The following is a 20,013-nucleotide window of genomic DNA, read 5'->3' on the forward strand; positions in this document are numbered from 1 at the left end:
TGCGATGGCAAAGTGGGCTAAATATAGCTACACGATAAAGAGTCTCAGTGTGCAGAGACCTTTGAGTGACTCAAATCTGAATGAATAGAAGACTTCTAAATGTAATTGTAACAGAAATAAGAGAACAGTTGAATGATTTAATAAAAATCAAAACTGAATATGGGACTACACGATGCTGTTCCAGACTCTACTCTGGTATGCATTGACAGCTGCTGGACTTGAACAGTTTTGACTGTGCAAAGTTCTGCATTATGTTCTAAAATGCGTACTTCGTGAAATGCGTGCTGTAGTTGAAGCACAAGACAAAGGTAAGCGCATTATTGTTGTTGATTGTTATTATTATTATTTATTTTTGCTGTCAGATTATCATACAGTATGTATCAATGAATAACACATTTTTGGCTGTCATGGGTGTGTGCATGAACGTTCTAATTTATTGCGTTCTGATCACTTTATTGTGCAGTTTTTGCTCAAAAAATAGATTATTCTTACTGTGGTTAAAGTCATCGGTTAATTTCTTGATTGCCACTTTGAAAAGATTTTTGGACATTTTATTTTTCTGTCTCCCTTTAACGCATTTGCCCTGTTTTGATCCATATTCCTGTGAAATTGATTTAACCTATCTTTATTTTATTTTGTCATTATTTTATTTTAAGGAGATAAAAATGGTCCTTATCTTTATAGACGTACAATTAAAACATAATTTTGGCAGTTAAAATTTTGGGCTGGTTTTTGTTGAAGTGGGCGGGGTTTGGTGAGCTTTTGGGCTGGAAATCGTCAACCCGATCTGGCAACACTGAGCCTAAACCACTTGCCCTTTTTTTTGTAAAGTTGCGGGAAAATACAGTGTTTTTGTAATGTATTAATTATCACGGGCTGTAATAAAAACAAGTGGCCCTATCCTAATAATAAGAGTAAATACAATTGGTTCGAATAGCCTATATTTAGGCTATAAATATGTGACTATATTACAGCTCCGGCCCCTTTGAAGCTCTTGTATTTTTCTCCTTTTCCAATCATATTCTGCTCACAGGCGATTGGAGATGAGTTTTATTGTTATTGCAGTTTGCTGATTTTTGTAATATAGCTTCTGTTTTTGCTTTTCAGATAAAAGGTTCAATATGTTGCAGGCTAATTTATTGGTAATAAATAATATTGATGATAATAAGTCATTTAAAAAGTATTGGGCTTGTTTTTGAAGCTGCTGTTGCTTAATTGTCTCGCGAGATTTGGCAACAGTGTAGTAATGTCATCATACAAGAACCGCGAAATTATAATCGAAACCTTCCATTTCTTTGATCCGAGTCAGAATGTTGCTGCAAACGCAAAGTACCTTCCATAAACAAAAAACTGGTTACATTCTACCAAACGATGAGGATGATGATGATGTAGAAAACGAAGATGAAGAAGAGGAAATACAGACAGAATTTTTGGATATGAAGGAGCTGAAATCTGTCTCAACTGGAGGAAGAGTGTTTAAGTTCTCCTTGCCGGCGTTCAAAGAAGGTACAAACAGACCAACTCTAAAAGCAGTTATAAATCGTAGCATTTAATATGCTGTTTAACCCATTTAGTCCTGTTTTGTTTCCTAACTAAACTAAACAATTTTTGGCTAAATGAAAATTATATTCCATAAATGTAGGGGAGACCAGGGACAGTTGTAACACTTTTTGCCATTTTAGCAGTACATCAAAAACCATTTATACTGGAATAACCAATTTGTTATATTATAAACTTCAATCTGTCAACTTCTGAAACAATGTATTTAAGTGGTTTTATGAACTATGTACAGGTTGCAAAATTGGGACGGTTGTAACACATGTCAGGGACGGTTGTAAAATGTCTAAAATATACATAATTAATCAATCATATGCTCAAAATGGAAAATATTATTTATCAGTCATGTTATTGTGACTATTCATTTAATGTTTTTAAGGAATGATTACCTTTTTTTCATACTACATGACAAAAAAGAGGTGAAACCGTCAAATTATAATACAAGACATTTATTTAATGGGTAGAACACCTCAAAAAAGTTTAAACATGAACTCAAACATTCTCAACAACAGAGAGAGGGCTCAACCCATAATATAAATCAGCTGCCTGCATTAGGTAGTCTTTTAAGAGGAGCTCCTGCTCTAGTGTGAAAACCCTTTTCGGAGTCCAGTATCCAACTCTGGGAAGTGTCTTTGATCCCTGGCTCCTCTTCTTGTAGAATCGGTGCAGGGTCACATGGCAAATGCCATATGTTTTGGCCACTCCCCTGACTGACTTTCCCTGTCTTATTTCATCAGAAGAATTTTTTTAGCTTGATTAGTTTTTACAATATAAATGAAACTTGGTTTCAACCATGTTTTCATCTCATGTGAGCTAGCTTGACTGCTAGTTTGACACTTGTTAGACATTTCTATTTGTAGCTTACAAAACAGTGATTCTAATAATACTTGTTTGAATTCATAGACATTTGATCCTATAACAGCATCCAAAAAAGTACATCAGAAAAAAAGTTTTTTTTTTTTTTTACCTCAAATCAACCTTTTTTATATAACTCCGTCCAGAAGTTTCAGATGTGGCTCCCTTTTAGCAAAAATGGAGGGAAACGCTCTCGGTTACTCACGTAACCTCGGTTCCCCGAAATGAGGGAATGAGACATTGCTTTGGGGGGGAAATACATTTTCCTCGAATATTACTGAAGCCTTATTGAATCACGCCAGTGAAACTGGCCAATGGCGTTCAAGCGCGCGAAATATGAGGGGGCTCGTCACTATATAAAGCAGCGCTTGTACGTCATCCATTCAGAATCTTTGACTGAAGCAACTAAGCATTGTAAGATCCTGAGCTCGGTGACACGGCAATAAGAGCAATGTCTCGTTCCCTCATTTCGGGGAACCGAGGTTACGTGAGTAACCGAGAGCGTTCCCCTTCAATTCGGTCACTCAACATTGCTTTGGGAACGTATAAAATCCCGCCGTGTCACAGCGATGGAGCCAAGCTCGACTAAGTATGTCAAGTTTCACATTCGGAGCCGTAATGAGAACGGCAATGATATTGGCGCTCTCAGTAAACACAGCTCAGGTCTACAGGACCTAGTCGAAACCATGTAAAGTCAGGGGCGCGGCAGCTAGACGATGCCGCGTCACATCAGGGGCGGAGTTAACTCCGGTGAAACAAGAATGTGAAATGGCGGCGGCTTCGGCGCTTTCACAAATAGATTAGTTGAAATTGTTTAATTTCAATGAAATCATGTTATAATGCACAGCCGTACCGGTATGATGGTGACCAAGTCCTATAAGACGTGGTGAACTATATCATAATACTGTGATAAACTGATAGGGACAGCATTGAATTGGTGGTGCGTCTATACAGGGTGTATACGACCTAGTCGAAACCATTGGTACACATCTCAGATCATTTCGCACTGACAGCACATGCGAGGCAAGCGACGACACATCTAGGTTATAAAACCTCGCGAAAGTGCTGGGTGACGACCAGCCTGCCGCCGTACAAATGTCCTGAATAGATATGCCATTTGCCCAGGCCCAGGATGATGCGAGGCCACGGGTTGAGTGGGCACGAACCCCTATCGGACATTCCACACCTTTAGAACTGTAAGCCAAAGCAATTGCGTCGACGATCCAGTGTGACAGCCTTTGCTTGGACACAGGCAGTCCTTTTGTACGTCCACCGAAACATACGAATAGCTGCTCCGAGAGTCTGAACTGTCTAGAGCGCTCGATATAAGTACGCACCGCTCGTACAGGGCACAGCAGTGTATTAAGCGGCTCTGTCCCGGTTGGTGTTTCGGGGCGGAAAGCAGATAGTGATATGACCTGCGCTTTAAATGGAGTCGAAAGCACTTTAGGCACATAACCTTTTCTAGGCTTCAAGGTGAGTCTGCAATCACCTGGCCCGAATTCAATACACGAGTCGTCAATTGAAAGCGCTTGTAGGTCTCCAACTCGCTTAACAGAGGCCAGCGCGAGCAGGAGCGCTGTCTTGAGAGAGAGCGCTCGCAAGCTCGCTGATTGTATGGGCTCGAACGGGGGTCCCGTGAGAGCGTCAAGCACTAGCGCCAAGTCCCAAGTGGGTAGAGTAGAAGGGCGAGGAGGGTTCAGCCTTCTTGCTCCTTTTAAAAACCGTATGATCAGGTCCTTTCTGCCGATCGGGCGATTTTCGACGTGCGCGTGAAAGGCTGTTATAGCGGCCACATACACTTTCAATGTGGATGGCATACGACCGCTATCAAATCGCTCTTGAAGGAAGACAAGGATTATTGATATTGGGCAGCTGATTGGGTCTTCGCCCCGCGATACGCACCAACTTGAAAAAACTCTCCATTTATGTGCGTAGAGACGCCTTGTGGAGGGAGCCCTAGCCTCAGATTTAGTGTTCAGCACGCGCTGAGGAAGTGCATCTGTTACTGGCAAGCTCCGTCGAGCGGCCAGACATGAAGGCTCCATGACTCCGGATTTGGGTGCCAAATCGTCCCTTGTGCTTGAGAGAGAAGGTCCCTCTTCAGTGGGATAGTCCACGGGGGGGCTACCAGCATCTCCACCAGTTCTGGGAACCACGGCTGATTGGGCCATTTCGGTGCCACTAGCAGAACAGATTCCTTTTCCTCTCTGATTTTGCAAAGCACGCGAGGCAGAAGTTTCACTGGAGGAAAGGCATACTTGCGTACTTTCGGCCAGCTGTGAGCTAGTGCATCCACTCCCAGGGGAGAGTGTGTCAGTGAATAAAACAGCGGGCAGTGAGTGTTCTCCGCTGATGCGAAGAGATCCACCTCAGCCCTGCCGAATACACTCCAAATCATTTTGACTGTCAAAGGGTGTAATCTCCACTCCCCGTGGATTATCCCGCCCCTCGACAGTAAATCCGCGCCGTAGTTCAGGCGTCCGGGGACATGTACTGCCCGGATGGAGAGGAGGTGTCGATCTGCCCACAGAAGGAGGTCTCTCGCCAGTTGCAGCAGTGGTCGTGAGTTCACACCGCCTTGGTGATTTATAAACGCTACCACTGTCATGCTGTCCGTCCTTTTTTTTTTTTTTTTTTTTTGATGAGAATGTGACGGTGAAGAATGTCTGTGAGAAAGCACTCGAGCGCTAGGTGCACAGCACGGAGCTCCAGACAGTTTATGTGCCATGACTTCTCCGTTTCTGACCACGTCCCGAAGGCTGGTCTGCCATCGCATACGGCTCCCCAACCCGTACTCGATGCATCTGTCGTGACATTCTTTCTCCTGATCACTTGGCCAATACGAACACCCCGGCGATATAGAGTCATATCGCGCCAAGGGTTCAGCGTATGCAAACAGTCGCGCGTCACTTTGATGCGCAAGGTGCCCGTGCGCCATGCGTTCTGTCTGTGGCACCCGGCTCTTTAGCCAGAGCTGAAGCGGACGCATATGTAGGAGCCCTAGATTGCACACTGTCTAGGCGGCAGCCATCTGGCCGAGCGTCCTCTGAAAGCATTTCAGCGGGGGAGAACGCCCTAGTTTGAAGACTGCGAGAGAACTGATCAGTTTTCGTGAGCGCTCCTCCGACAGACGCGCTCGCATTTTGATTGAGTTCAGCTCTACTCCTAAAAAGGAGATGTTCTGGCTCGGTACCAGCATGCTCTTTTGCATATTTACAGTCAGTCCTAAGCTCTGAACGTGAGCGAGGAGTCTGAGTTTGTCGCTGAGCAGCGCGCTCTCTGACTGGGCTAACACTAGCCAGTCGTCGAGCTAGTTTAGGGTGCGCATTCCGCTCTGCTTCAGAGGAGAGAGAGCAGCATTCATGCATTTCGTAAACGTACGAGGGGCCAGACATAAGCCAAAGGGCAGGACCGTGAATTGGTACGCTATCCCTTCGAATGCAAATCTCAGGAAGCGCCTGTGACGGGGGGCTACCTGAATGTGAAAATAAGCATCCTTTAAATCCACGGAGATACACCAATCTCCCGTTCTGATATGTGAGAGGATTTGTCTCAGCGTAATCATTTTGAACGAGCGCTTTGAAAGCGCGCGATTCAGCGGTCTCAGGTCCAAGATTGGGCGGAGCCCGCCGTCTTTCTTTGGCACCAGAAAATAACGCCTGTAGAAGCCGCTCTCGCGGTCTGTGAGGGGGACTGCCTCTACAGCGCGCTTTGCGAGAAGGTTGTGAATTTCCTCTCGCAGAACTGAGACATTCTGCTCCCGTACAGTGGACATTAACACACCATTGAAACGGGGCGGTCTGCGGAAGAACTGAAGCGTGTAGCCGTTCTTTATTGATTTCATAACCCACTCTGATACCCCTGGCAGTGCCTGCCACGCTTCTGTGAACTGTGACAGCGGGCGAGGCGGACTGCGCACCGTGAGGGATAACTCGCCGTTGGGGGGCGGGGAGTTTAATACCACACGAGTGTGAGAGTGAGTGATGGGGGAGAGGGGAGTGAGAGGAGGAAAATTGCCCTGATATTGAGGTGATTTTTGTATTTTATTTGACTTTATTGCACTGCACTGTGGAACAGTCAAAACACAAACATGACAATCGTTCTCGCCGCCCGCCACAGGCAAGGGGGCGTGGTGAACACACACAGCGGAGCGAGCAGACTTTCTCAGTGGCTCGTCTCCAGCGCTGAGTGTAGCTTTCCTCCTCCGAGAGACAACATCAGGAACGCGGCTTTAATTCCGTAGCCGGTGGCCTGCTGTCTCTGTCAGGGCGGGGTCTCTGGCCCTTCGAGCCCTGGCGGCGCTTCGGCCAAGGTTGTCTCGGCCTCACCGCCGGCTCATGCTCGCGCCGAACCGCAGTAGGAGGGGCGAACGGTCTTCCCGCGCGCTGCGCTGAGGATGAGCGGGAACGCGCAGGAGGGATCGCGCCAGCGCGCTTTGGTAAGAAGTGGCTAATGGCCTTCGATTGCTTCTGCGCTTCAACGAAGCGCTCCGTGAACGTCTCTACCGCCGCTCCAAAGAGACCTGAGGGATTCACGGGAGCGTCCAGAAGAGCCGTCTTCTCTGACTCTTTCAACTCGGTCAGAGTCAGCCACAGGTGACGATCCAGCACCACAAGGTTCCCCATATTGTGGCCGATCGCTCGAGCTGTCACCTTCGTCGCTCTGAGGGCCAGATCTGTGGCGCGTCGGAGCTCTTTGAAGACTTCAGGGTCCGGGCCACCTTCATCCAGGGACCCACGACTTCGCTATCTCGTCGTGCACCTCCGGGAAAAAGGGGCCGGGTCTCCGCGGGGTGTCCTTTCGGCCGCGGTCCGACTGGAGGAACCACTCGTCCAGACGGCTTCTGGCCGGCTCGGTAGGAGGCGCCCACTCCAGACCGAGCTCATCAACCGCCTTGGTCAGGACGCGTAGGAGCTCAACATCACTGTGATGGAGGTCCCCAGCGTCACTGCCGGGCGCAGTGTAATCCAGTGGGCTGTTGCACCACTCCTCTCTCGCAGACTATGCCACCGAGATGGCATCATCCTCCTCCATGGCTCCGAAAGACACCACATCTTGCGCGCTGGGGGAGGGGCGGAGATCAGCGGCCATGAAGCGCACTGGGAGGGGACCTGCAGCAGGGGGGTGAGAAGCGTGTGGGCACTGAGCCGGCACGGTCTCGTCACCCGACCCGAACAGATCCGCATTAGAAACTCGCGGCACTTTACTCTTTGGCTCAGAGGAAGAGCGCGGCAGAGCTAGTTGGGCGAGTTCATCACCTTGGACGATGGCCACACGGAGCCTGAGAGTCCGGAGACTCATATCTCCGCAGTGGGGGCAGTCCGACCCCCCAAGCGCCGCCTCTGCGTGGGCGCAACCCAGGCAGAAGACGCACGATTCGTGGCCATCAGAGGGTTCGATTGGCTCTACACAGGAGAGGCAATCGCGAGAGGTCATCATTGTTCGTCCGAAGCTCACTTACCGGAACACAGCAGGGGAAGAAGGCGTGTCCGCTGCAGCGTGTAGATCACGGTGAGTGGTAGATTCTTTGACAGGCTTCTTGCTGAAGGAAAAAATTCTGAATGGATGACGTACAAGCGCTGCTTTATATAGTGACGAGCCCCCTCATATTTCGCGCGCTTGAACGCCATTGGCCAGTTTCACTGGCGTGATTCAATAAGGCTTCAGTAATATTCGAGGAAAATGTATTTCCCCCCCAAAGCAATGTTGAGTGACCGAATTGAAGGGGAACTAACGGAGCATGAGCACAGTGAGTGACATCGCTGTAGGTTGTTTCTGATTAGTGGAATTCAAAGTTTTACAACCGTCCCGTGTTACAACTGTCCCTGGTCTCCCCTATAGGTTGTTTCTTACTTTTCTACGTTGTTGCAACGTAGTGATACTTTTAAATGTATTTTATTTTATTTTGCATTATTATTATTATTATTTAATATTTTATAATAATCAGTTAATTCAAAATGGAGCGCACTCTCACCGCTCCGAGTTCTTGCTCCTTCAAAAGTGATCTTATCAAAGAAAATAATAAGATGTAAAATACATCATCAGCTCTTTTTAGACCTTTTAAATCTAGAAATAAATTTTGGTCGTAAGTGTTTTGGTGGGTAAATAGGTTAATAGTAAAAGTAACAATGTTGATCGTTCACATGGCCGTTTCTGACCATTTTGGCGCCCCGCGGGCAAAATTATTTTTTGGCGCCATCCTCACTTTTCCATCTCACAACTATTTTGATTTGACTGCAACTTAATAATTACAAATTTTCAAATAACATAAATAAGCGTTGAAATTATTCCCCAATTTATGTTTAAGAACTGATCTATTTAGTAGAATTTTCTCTTATTATAGATCAGTGTTTCACATTGAAGTCTTTTGTCTGAAGTATGAAGTCTTTTGATTGTCATATTAACAATACAAATGGTATCAGAGTTGTTTTAAAAACTTAAAATCAGTTACATGTTCAATGGTAAATAACTAAATAATAACTAGTTACTTAGTCCCCCCCCCCCCACCACCATTTAGTTAGTTTACTGAACATTCTAAGTAAATTAAATTAATTACCAAACTAATACGAATACCAAACGAATTCGATACACATATATGAATTTAGTAAACCTTGCCATATAATGCTTTAAGGAAAAAAAGTCTATAATGACATTTCCAATGTGTTTTAAACTTTTTTTTATTATTATTAAAATGAATTTATAGAATATGATGCATTTGATTAGTATAATAGTAAAATACTTCAGATAGAGGTATACGACTGACATTTATATTTTATCCATATTTTATTGTGTTTTCTGGACAAATGTTTGCTGATGCCATTATTAATCTTTTTAAATGTATTTTATGCAATAAATATTTAGAGTATTGGAGTTGAGGGGCTCATTGGCGCCCCTTCAGCTGTTGGCGCTCTAGGCAACCGCCTAGTTCTCCTATGCCTAGAAACAGTCCATAATTAATTGTATTTGGAACGTACACTTTTACAGGTAAAAGTAACAAACTTTACATTGTTACATGTTAAATTCTCTTGCTGTTGCATCTCACACCTGAAAGAGGGACTTTTTAGGTGTTGCAATTGTACATAATTTTCATGTTTTGCAGTGTCATTCATGGATGGTAATGAGACATACAGGGTTAGGGGCCGTTTTCACCTTTGTGATCCGTGGTGGGAGGTAACCTGCACAGTTCGCCGTGGCAATAAGCACAAGTTTTCTACCATCCCCTCCAGCTATCCCTCCTACAGTCTCCGCACTCTGAGTTCAGAGGACCAGTCACTTGTGCCTCTTTTTCTTAAAGCGTGTGGCGCAAATCCTATGTTTGTTAAGATTTTTATGGATTGGTTGCATGAAGACAGACACATGGAGCTTATCAATGTGCCGGATGCACTGCAGGATTTTGAAGATTCAGCACCAAATCATAAAGCTCAGGCTAAAGAGCTCAAGTCAAATGTCATTAACTCAGGTTGGACCGCTCATCACATATTTTCATAACACTTAAAACAATTTAGCACTTTGATTCAATAATTTATTGAAGGACCACTCCAACCCCTACTTAAGTAGATTGTATTTGAAGTGATCTATATTTTGTTACAATTTAAGAATTTGACTAAAATATTTTTCCTAAAATAAAGACACATAGTCTCATTAGAATTTAAAAGAAAGACAGCTAGGCAAAGCTAAAACTTTTACACAAAACAGTTCTTGTTTGATTTTGTGTCTGAGATGACTGTTAAAAGTGATATCACTGTGCTTGTTCTGATTAATTTTGTCCTGAAAAACAGTTGCTTGGACACATGTGAGAGTTGCCAGCATGTTCCCTCAAATAATGAAATATTTGCCAACGTTGGTGCCAGGCCAGTTTATGGACATAATAAGCAATGGAAAGATGAAAAACACACGGTATACTACTGAAGAAAGTCCACAGCAGCAAAGTAACACAGACTTTTTGGAGAATATGGAAAAGTTAATCGAGACCGATGTTTGGAAGTTGGGCTTCAGCTATGTAAGCATAAAGCTGTCATTTTTCATTCTTCATCCACCTCAGCACAGTCCTTCAGCATATTCTACTTGTCCATCTACTCAAACTTTAAGCTTTTAAAACTGTTTTAAACTTCCAGACAAAGCTTTTCTTCTCTAGTTTTTGGATATTGCCTTTTTAATAAATATTATCTGTTGTTTAGTATCTTTTTGATTTGGTTGTTGTCTCAATGTTACATTTCTGACAGATCATGTTTAGAGAATTCCATATGATCAGATGTGAAGCAAAGCTTGAGGCTTTCAAGCTTTGTAATTTGCTCAGTAGAATGACTATGGAGCAGCGTAACGGCTTGCAATTGTATGCGGAACTGAAAAACTACTGCAGAGACACTGGCAGCACATACATTGAATGGAGAAGGCTGCTGGAGAAGATGCAACAGTGGAAAATTGAAGATGAAGGGTTCTCGTTCCTTCGCGAGCATGGCGTGCTGATACAGGAGAACAACAAGGTGGCACTTCGTGACCTCTACAGCTATGAGAAAGGCATTGCTGAATGCTTGAGGGGCCTGATTGAAGGAGAGCCCTGGAATATCCACTTGAATGTGAGGGAGGTTTTTCAAAGAGCTGCGATGGAGAGATTAAGGGAGAAGGCTTGTGATGACTTAAATGACTCCACCTTCTTGGCCATTGACCCCCTTACTATAAAGTTAGACCCCGATCAAGTGCGAGCAGCAGAAATGATGTGCGCCAACCCGGTGACAGTGATCAGTGGGAAGGGGGGTTGTGGGAAGACAACAGTGGTCAGCCTGATGTTTAAGGAGGCCATGGAAAAACAGACCAGCAAGAGTGACAGTGATGAAAATCCTCCTGTTGAAGTTCTCCTCACTGCTTCTACAGGAAGAGCTGCTTCACTTCTTACTAAAAGAACTGGTTGCGCTGCTTATACTATGCACCAGGTATAGCCATATTATACAAGTACAAAAGTACAGTCAAATAAATGTTTATTTGGCTCCTGCATGATGTTCCTTCTTATAATTGTGATCTTTTTCAGGTTTTATGGAGTTTTATGAATGCAAAAAAGGATCGATGTGGAAATCCAGAAGAATGGACGTTCTCGAAAGTGCGGGTGCTGGTGGTCGATGAGGGGAGCCTGGTGTCTGTGCAGATGCTACACTCCATTCTCAGCATGCTTACCAAACATGCAAAACTCCAGAAGTTCATCCTTTTGGGTAAAACTGCATGTGTATCAGATTTCAATAATGAAAATAATTTCATATATCAATTATAGAAATAAAAAGCTATTTCATTCATGTTTTGTGTCTGCAGGAGATTTGAGGCAACTGCCCAGCATTGAGCCTGGAAACACACTGTGCGATCTATTTGAAGGTCTCGGGATAATCCGGTGGGCCATTGAGATGCGAACCAACCATCGTGCCGAGTCTGAGCTCATCGTCAAAAATGCTGGACTGTGAGCAGATTGTTTGTACTCTAAATATTTGATGAGAAATTAGAGTAGCACTTTATTTTACAGTCCTGATCCACATGTAAATACTATGTACTTATTATATCAATTACAATAACTGGGTAATAACTACGTACTAACCCTGAACCTACCTCTAAACCTAACCTTAACCCATGTAGTTGCCTTATACTACCAATACTTTTTGGGTACGTACACTTTAGTTACACTGTAGGTACACATACTGTAAAAGTGTAACCGAATATAGTTCTCGAAAATGGCCTCCCTTTGGTTCCTTAGAGGTTTGTAAACTATTGTGTGTGTTTATGTAATATATACAAATGATAGCAATGATATATCTTGCTAAATTCTTGTTGTTGGAACTTTTTTATTCATTATCTTTCAGCATCTCAGAGATGGGTAAAAAAAGGCGTTACATTCCTCTGGAGTTTGATGCCACCATAAACATGACAATACCCTCCACGGTGCCATCTGACAAAATGTTCATTTTTGTCGAAATCGGTGAGAAAAATGATGGTCAGTGAGCGGTTTACAACACATGATTTAATTATGACATGTCATAATTAGAATGCATTTTAAACATATTTTTGCTTCTTAGCCCTCCCGGAAGCCATTAAATTCTTACTCAAGGAAGCTCCTGGTCTCGATGACCATAAATCATCACAGATTGTGGCATTTAGGAGGTAAGACCTCATTCAAAGATTAATAAAAGTGGTAATACCCTCACACCACGTTTCATGTTCACATTTACATCATCTTTGTTGGTCAAATGGAAACCTACAACTTGGAAAGAACCATATGTAAACAGTTTACTGCTCACTGATGAGGAATTTTGACACAAACCATCTTTGCTCCTTTTTTTTTACTATTTAAAACTCCCAGTTTGGCCCCCTGTCACTTACAACTCAAAAACTTGCATCGCAACAAATACAATTTGAGTCCCAAATCAGTGAGCTCTATGGTAACCTAGAATTTTTGCTGTTGCTTACAGGAGGGACTGCGAGTTGATCAATGAGGTTTGCTGCAGGCATTATTCAGATCATGTTACAAAGTAAGTAAAAGCATAATGCTTTCAATTTCACCACATTCATTGGTTCCCTTTTTAACATTTTGTTTACATATTTTGTTTCCATTAGGACTCATAAAAATAAAATATACTTTAAAGTGGGGGATAAAGTTTGCTGCACAAAGAATGGCTATATCTCAGAAAGAGATGATGAGAACATGCAAGAAGAGCCCGCAAATGATGTTGCTGGAATTTTCCAAGATATTCCAAGTACCCAAAGAAAACGTAAACAGATTACATTAAAAAAAGAAAGAATGTGCAATGGGGAAATTTTCTTCATTAAAAAGGTGAAGTGTTAGGTGTTTTTTTTTACAATGCCAAAAAGTATTTTAATCTGAAATTTCTGACATTTGTTAGGATATGAACCTGTGAGCTGTTAGAGTAATTGCCTGAATTGGATATGTCCATTTTTATTTTATTTTACAACCAATCACAGGATGTAACTGACATGGGAGCAAGATGCAAAACAAGACGCTACCTGACACTAGATGATGAAAATGGCCGTGTGGTGACTTGTAACTACAGTGAGCTACAGAGAGACTGTAAACTGTGCCATGCTTGGGCAAGAACCATTCACACCTTTCAGGTATTGAGTTCACGAATACACTCTTGATGTTCCTTGTTCAGTAATAGCCTTTTAACACCTAGTATTAGCATCTGTCTCCATTTAATTCAACTAATCACTTATTTTGTCCTCACTTTAGGGCTCAGAGGCTGAAACAATTGTGTATGTTCTTGGAAATACCTATGTTCAAAACTGGCAGCATGTATACACGGCAGTGACACGTGGTCAGAAGCGTGTGTATGTGGTGGGTAGAGAGCATGATTTAAAACGAGCCATTGAGAAAAAGATCACCCCTCGTAACACACGATTGCGTGGCCGTGTCAAGGAGATAGTTGCCCAACAAGATTTTGAAGTCTCTTTCACTCAGTCTGATTGCAGTCCAGTCTCAAAGCGCCACAGAGTGAACTAATAAAGGTGACAAAGTAAAACATCTGTAAACGATCAAAAGTACATTGATATTGTTTTTAACCTATGACCTTCTCTTGCTCTAGCAAACCACTTCAGAAGAGGCTGCAATGGAAAGCACAAGCTGAAGCTCCAAATCTCACAGCAAGGAGCTTCCCTGACAATTCCTGATTCAAGACCTATTTTAAACCAGTGCAAATACTACGTCTCAGGATGTTGACTTTATAACAAATATGCTGTAAATCGAAAGAAACTATTTAATACGGCACTGTTTCTATTTCAGTAATCATATAATCCAGTTTCTTTTTATTATTGTTAACTTTATGAAATCAGGTAGTCTTAATAATGCGTTTGTATTACTTTAAGTCTGAATGGCATGTGCACGTCTAACATTTCAGCACAATTCTTAATTCACAAAGAACATTAAATCAATGTTAAGAATGATTCAAATAATTAGTTGATTTCTGTATTCATCACATTTCAAATACGTTTGATCTTGTCGTTCACATTATCTTTGTGCTATTTTTTATACTCCCTTTGGTTTGTTGTAAAAAATATAAGTTGCAGCTGCTGATTGCAGATTTATCGAGCTTGAAAGACTACATTGGGGGCCAGAAAGAAAATGATCATAATTACACACAGAAGGGTGTGAGGACTGCTGTGCGAATGGATTCAGTCAATCTGTTTTATATGTGTTACGTGCTATGCGCATGCGCATAGGTGTGCGTGCTTGTTTTCTTTCTCGTCACTCCCTCTTTTTGTTATTGCGCTGCTGCTTGCTCTCGGGTTCCTGATTGTGCGTGTCGCCTGCTGATCATCGGGGTGAAGTCATCTTCGTCCAATCTGCTTTCGCCCTGCTGCTTTAATGGTCCCCCGCGAACTTCAGAATGAAGCTCGTTGTGTTTGATTGGTGTACTGTGCGTCTCTGTACGCTTTGTATGCTTTTCTTTGATGCGATGTGTTTAACACTTAGTTGGCTGTGTATTTGAGTCACGTTTCGTTTTCTCCTTGATTAGGGAAAAGAGAACAGGAAAGCATATCGCGCGATATACACTTTGCACGTAGTAATGATGAGTGTTTAGATACATTAGGGTAGTGGTGCACTTTGGTTATTATTGGTGAGAATAGGAAATTTAGAGCGTCGATATGCTGAAGATCTCGGTTTCTTTTCTACATTTTTTTTTTCTTTTGCTAGTTAGGGGATTTGGGGTGCTTTATGGGAATTTAGTTTTACTTTTTTTATTTGGGTGCCACTCCCTATATTAGTGGTATTTTGTTTTGGTAATTTTTCGTTGATTTCCGTTCTAAATAATAATAGTTTATTATTATAATATTCATTCCAGCAATTGTTAATGGTGCATTCCAATCATATTTTCTTGTGGCGTCTGCTTTATGTAATAAATTATTCACAAGCTTTACCTGTGTTTATGGTCATTTCTCTGCCTGGTTCAGTCCATCCAGCAATAATCTACAGGTGCTGGTCATACAATTAGAATCTCATGAAAAAGTTGACTTATTTCAGTAATACCATTCAAAAAGTGAAACTTGTATATTAGATTCATTCATTACACGCAGACTGATATATTTCAAATGTTTATTTCCTTTAATTTTGATGATTATAACTGACAACTAATGAAAGTCCCAAATTCAGTATCTCGGAAGATTAGAATATTGTGAAAATGTTCAATATTGAAAACGCCTGGTGCCACACTCTAATCAGCTAATTAACTCAAAACACCTGCAAAAGCCTTTAAATGGTCTCTCAGTCTAGTTCTTTAGGCTACCCAATCATGGGGAAGACTGCTGACTTGACAGTTGTCCAAAAGACGACCATTGACACCTTGCACAAGGAGGGCAAGACACAAAAGGTCATTGCTAAAGAGGCTGGCTGTTCACAGAGCTCTGTGTCCAAGCACATTAATAAAGAGGCGAAGGGAAGGACAAGATGTGGTAGAAAAAAAGTGTACAAGCAATAGGGATAACCGCACCCTGGAGAGGATTGTGAAACAAAACCCATTCAAAAATGTGGGGGAGATTCCCAAAGAGTCCAAAGTTATGTTCTCTGATGAAAGTAAATTTTGCATTTCCTTTGGAAATCAAGGTCCCAGAGTCTGGAGGAAGAGAGGAGAGGCACATAATCCACGTTGCTTGAGGTCCAGTGTAAAGTTTCCACTGTCATTGATGGTTTGGGGTGCCATGTCATCTGCTGGTGTTGGTCCATTGTGTTTTCTGAGGTCCAAGGTCAACACAGCCGTCTACCAGGAAGTTTTAGAGCACTTCCTGCTGCTGACCAACTTTATGGAGATGCAGATTTCATTTTCCAACAGGACTTGGCACCTGCACACACTGCCAAAGCTACCAGTACCTGGTTTAAGGACCATGGTATCCCTGTTCTTGATTGGCCAGCAAACTCGCCTGACCTTAACCCCATAGAAAACCTATGGGGTATTGTGAAGAGGAATATGCAATATGCCAGACCCAACAATTCAGAAGAGCTGAGGGCCATTATCAGAGCAACATGGGCTCTCATAACACCTGAGCAGTGCCACAGACTGATCGACTCAATGCCACGCCGCATTGCTGCAGTAATCCAGGCCAAAGGAGCCCCAACTAAATATTGAGTGCTGTACATGCTCATACTTTTCATGTTCATACTTTTCAGTTGGCCAACATTTCTAAAAATCATTTTTTTTGCATTGGTCTTAATTGATATTCTAATTTTCTGAGATACTGAATTTGGGACTTTCATTTGTTGTCAGTTATCATCAAAATTAAAGGAAATAAACATTTTAAATATATCAGTCTGTGTGTAATGAATGAATCTAATATAGAAGTTTCACTTCTTGAATGGTATTACTGAAATAAATAAACTTTTTCATGATATTCTAATTTTATGACCAGCACCTGTATTTTTCTAAGTGTTGCGAACCAACTCCTAGACTTTTAAGGGTCGTAACATATGTAACTAGGCAATAAAGTCAAGGGAGCATTCACAGAGAAAGCTGTCTTGGAGTTGAACTACTTTGTCAGTACAAACTAAATTATGTCCAAGCAGGTTCGGAATTAATATCCAGTATTTTTCTTTTTCAGATGATGATACCCAGCTCTCAGAATGGCATCACAAATCCAAAAGAAAAAAATAAGGAATAAAATTTATCTGTACAACCAAGGGTTAATAAAAACGGAAAAAAACGATTTCACTCAATTCAGAGTGATTCAGCAATAGTTTGGATATCTCAATACTAAAAAAAATATTAAATATTAAAAGCGATATTAAAATCGAAACCGATCCATTTCTTTGATTAGATTCGAAGTTAGAATGTCGCTGCTTGAACTAACTCTTGTGAAAAAGAATTTAATTGCAGTAAAAGTGTACTTTTTGTGTAGGCTACTTCAATTACACTTGCAGATAACATAATCTAAATTAAAGGCCACTTAAGTGTACTTAAAGAGAGTACATTTTAATGACAATAGTTCTTAACATAGCCTACTTAAGTGCACTTTTAATTTTGTTTTAGTATTACTTAAACATACATTTTACATAATTATGATTTTGGGTTTTAAATAAGTACACTTATTTTGATATATTTATCAATATATTAAAGCACGTGTAAAATAATTTATTTAAATTTCAACTTTGTGTTCTTCAAAACTACATTTGTTAATGTATTTAGTCTATAATATATACTGCATTAATGCACTTTAAATGTATCTTCTAAACTTAAATACACTTTCTTATACAGTATACTCCAATAAAACATATTGTTGAAATTTTCATCACCAGCTCTTGCGCTATGAACTCCATGAAGTTTAATTTCTGACATATTTGATACAGTGTCATTTATGAGAGTACTGTATTTGTATACTGTACTTTACATCTGTGTACAGAATACTTTCAGTATCATTATGTTGTTCTCACTTAAACACATTTAATTGCAAGCAAAAGTTTAACAGATCTAAATCAAATTAATTTTCATTAAAATAAATTTGATTTTAATTAGACTAGTCTACACTGCGCTGTAAAAAATGACTGACTTTTAGTTAGGTGAATGAGTCTAACCATTGTCTTTGGTCTAACTACACAACAGGACAACTTGAGCTTGAACAGAAATGAAAAGCCTGAAATAACGTAACCACGCACGAGTATCTCTTTTGTTTTATGCGCATGAGCCAAAAATACTACGTCATGATGGCGCGCTACTTCAGCAGAGTTTGAAAAATGCACTGCGCTCCATGTTTCTGTAATCGCGACGCGTGAAGGAGCTTCACTGATCAAACGACTACAGAGGAGCGGCGCGATGGATTGATTACAGATGAGACTTTATTACTGCAGATAATGAATCAAGTATATCTTGATATAAGCTTAATTTAGTTTTGCCATTCACACCCGGCAGTTCTTGCTATATGGACTCGAGAGGTGAATTAATCGTGTCCTATAATTTATCTATGAATGCATTCTGATAACAAGTGATGTTAGAAGTAAGTCAGCTCACCCTGATCACGCATGACAAGCTAAAAGTGCTATATTAAGTCACTATCACTATGGATTTGAAATGCTTTGAATCTTTTCCATTTGCAAGTAATATATTCCCACCTGTACATTTACAGATCCCCTCTAATCATCTTATATTTTGCAGGTAACAAACTAAAGGAAGAGGACAGCAGCTTTGCTGTGTCAGTCGTGGTAAATACAGGAACATTCTTCATGAAGATGTGAGAGAAGCTTGCAAGGCACACTGAGGGAATTTTTTACCTTTCTTCATTTTCATAGATTTTGGGATATTTATCTATTTTTTGGTAATTGATAAAGTTATGTTTTATTCCCTATAAAGTAGGAATAATTTTTTATTTTTTTTTAAAGGCCAGTGTCGGTGAAGATGGTGTGGTCCGGAAATCTGAAGGAACATCTCCCAGCATTCTACTATGATGTTCCCCTGATGATTGAAGCAATTTACCTCTTAGGTGATGCAGATGTGGTCAAAAGTTTACATGCACCTTGCAAAATAAACTGCTACATCAGAGCAGAAATTGCCGTTTTTATAATGATTCTACCCTCTTACTGCTTAAATTATTAACATTTTGCAGATACTGCGAGGTGTATATAAATTTGGACCTCAACTGTGTCTATTGCTTTCACTCAACTGAACCATTTATAACGACTGGATATGTTTTATAACAATTGTTTTTCTTTCTTTCCTCAAGGAATTTTTTTCTGACTTTCCTGCCTCTTTGGAACATTTCCGTTCACAGAGACTGTGGAGAGATGGTGTGCAGCTTCATGACATTTGAAGTTTACTGCCGATGAAGAGCTTCTGGGACACTGACAAACATCATTCCCAGCAAGTTCATTTGGAACTTTTTATTTATTTAGTCAAACTTGCATTCACTAATGCGGGAGTAAGATTTCAGAAGAAACCTTTTGGTTCTGTTTAATGTTGGTGCTAGTAAAGGTTTGAGAATTTATGGCCTGCTTTCACAGACAGGGCTTAGACCAAGCCAAGATTAGGCCATAGTTCAATTAGGACATTTAAATTTAAGTCATTTTCATTAGTTAATATGCCTTAGAAAAAACATGACTAGTGTGCATCTTGAGACAAAACAAAGGCATTGATATTTTTAAAGATTATTAAGTGTGTGTGTTAGTAATCCTATATGTTATGGAGACCAAATGACTCCACAAGGATAGTAATACCAGTAAATTTTGACCTTGTGGATATTTTTAGGTCCCCAATGAGGAAACGGACTTATACATCATGCAGAATTATGTTTTCTATGATGGTTAGATTAGGTACTTTTGTATGTATGTAAGTGATTTTGCATTGTTCTCCAGACTCTTTCTAATAAGTGAGTTAAAGTGTTGCAGCTGTGTATAGTTTTGGGTTTTTCTTGTGCATAAGCAAAAAATAATTTTTGTGTATTTGTTTTAGAGATTTTGTTTTGTGTTTGTGTTGATTGTAACTAGGTAATTAAGAGATTTTTTTTTAAATAAAATTTTAAATAGCCTATACTAAATTTCAACTTCATTGCCAGAGATATATAACATTGAAGTACATTGAAATGACATTGAAGTATATTTTAGTTCACATTAATTGCTTATTCAGAAGTACA

At 41.0% G+C, this 20,013-nt stretch overlaps 1 protein-coding gene across 1 annotated transcript; it reads left to right on the top strand.

Annotated features, from left to right (window-relative positions):
• Positions 1 to 1,237: 1,237 nt before the first annotated feature.
• LOC306858473 (DNA helicase B-like) lies at positions 1,238 to 15,322 on the top strand. The gene is made up of 13 exons (XM_079399040.1): positions 1,238 to 1,506; positions 9,515 to 9,874; positions 10,194 to 10,414; positions 10,638 to 11,345; positions 11,441 to 11,618; positions 11,716 to 11,857; positions 12,255 to 12,385; positions 12,468 to 12,552; positions 12,861 to 12,920; positions 13,006 to 13,222; positions 13,372 to 13,521; positions 13,640 to 13,914; positions 13,992 to 15,322. Exons 1-12 carry the CDS (start codon positions 1,311 to 1,313, stop codon positions 13,907 to 13,909), a joined length of 2,718 nt encoding a protein of 905 aa, XP_079255166.1. The 5' UTR covers positions 1,238 to 1,310; the 3' UTR covers positions 13,910 to 13,914; positions 13,992 to 15,322.
• The last annotated feature ends 4,691 nt before the right edge of the window (positions 15,323 to 20,013 follow it).

The sequence above is a fragment of the Barbus barbus genome (assembly GCF_936440315.1).
Source record: "Barbus barbus genome assembly, chromosome: 39".
NCBI classification, from domain to species: Eukaryota; Metazoa; Chordata; class Actinopteri; order Cypriniformes; family Cyprinidae; genus Barbus; species Barbus barbus.

What these genes read in the sequence shown, in the direction of transcription:
- LOC306858473 (XM_079399040.1), top strand. Translation starts at nt 1,311, where the DNA reads ATGTTGCTGCAAACGCAAAGTACCTTCCATAAACAAAAAACTGGTTAC. An exon ending in CCAGAAGTTCATCCTTTTGG is followed by an intron (nt 11,619 to 11,715) that starts GTAAAACTGCAT and finishes TTGTGTCTGCAG; the next exon opens with GAGATTTGAGGCAACTGCCC. An exon ending in GAACCATTCACACCTTTCAG is followed by an intron (nt 13,522 to 13,639) that starts GTATTGAGTTCA and finishes TCCTCACTTTAG; the next exon opens with GGCTCAGAGGCTGAAACAAT.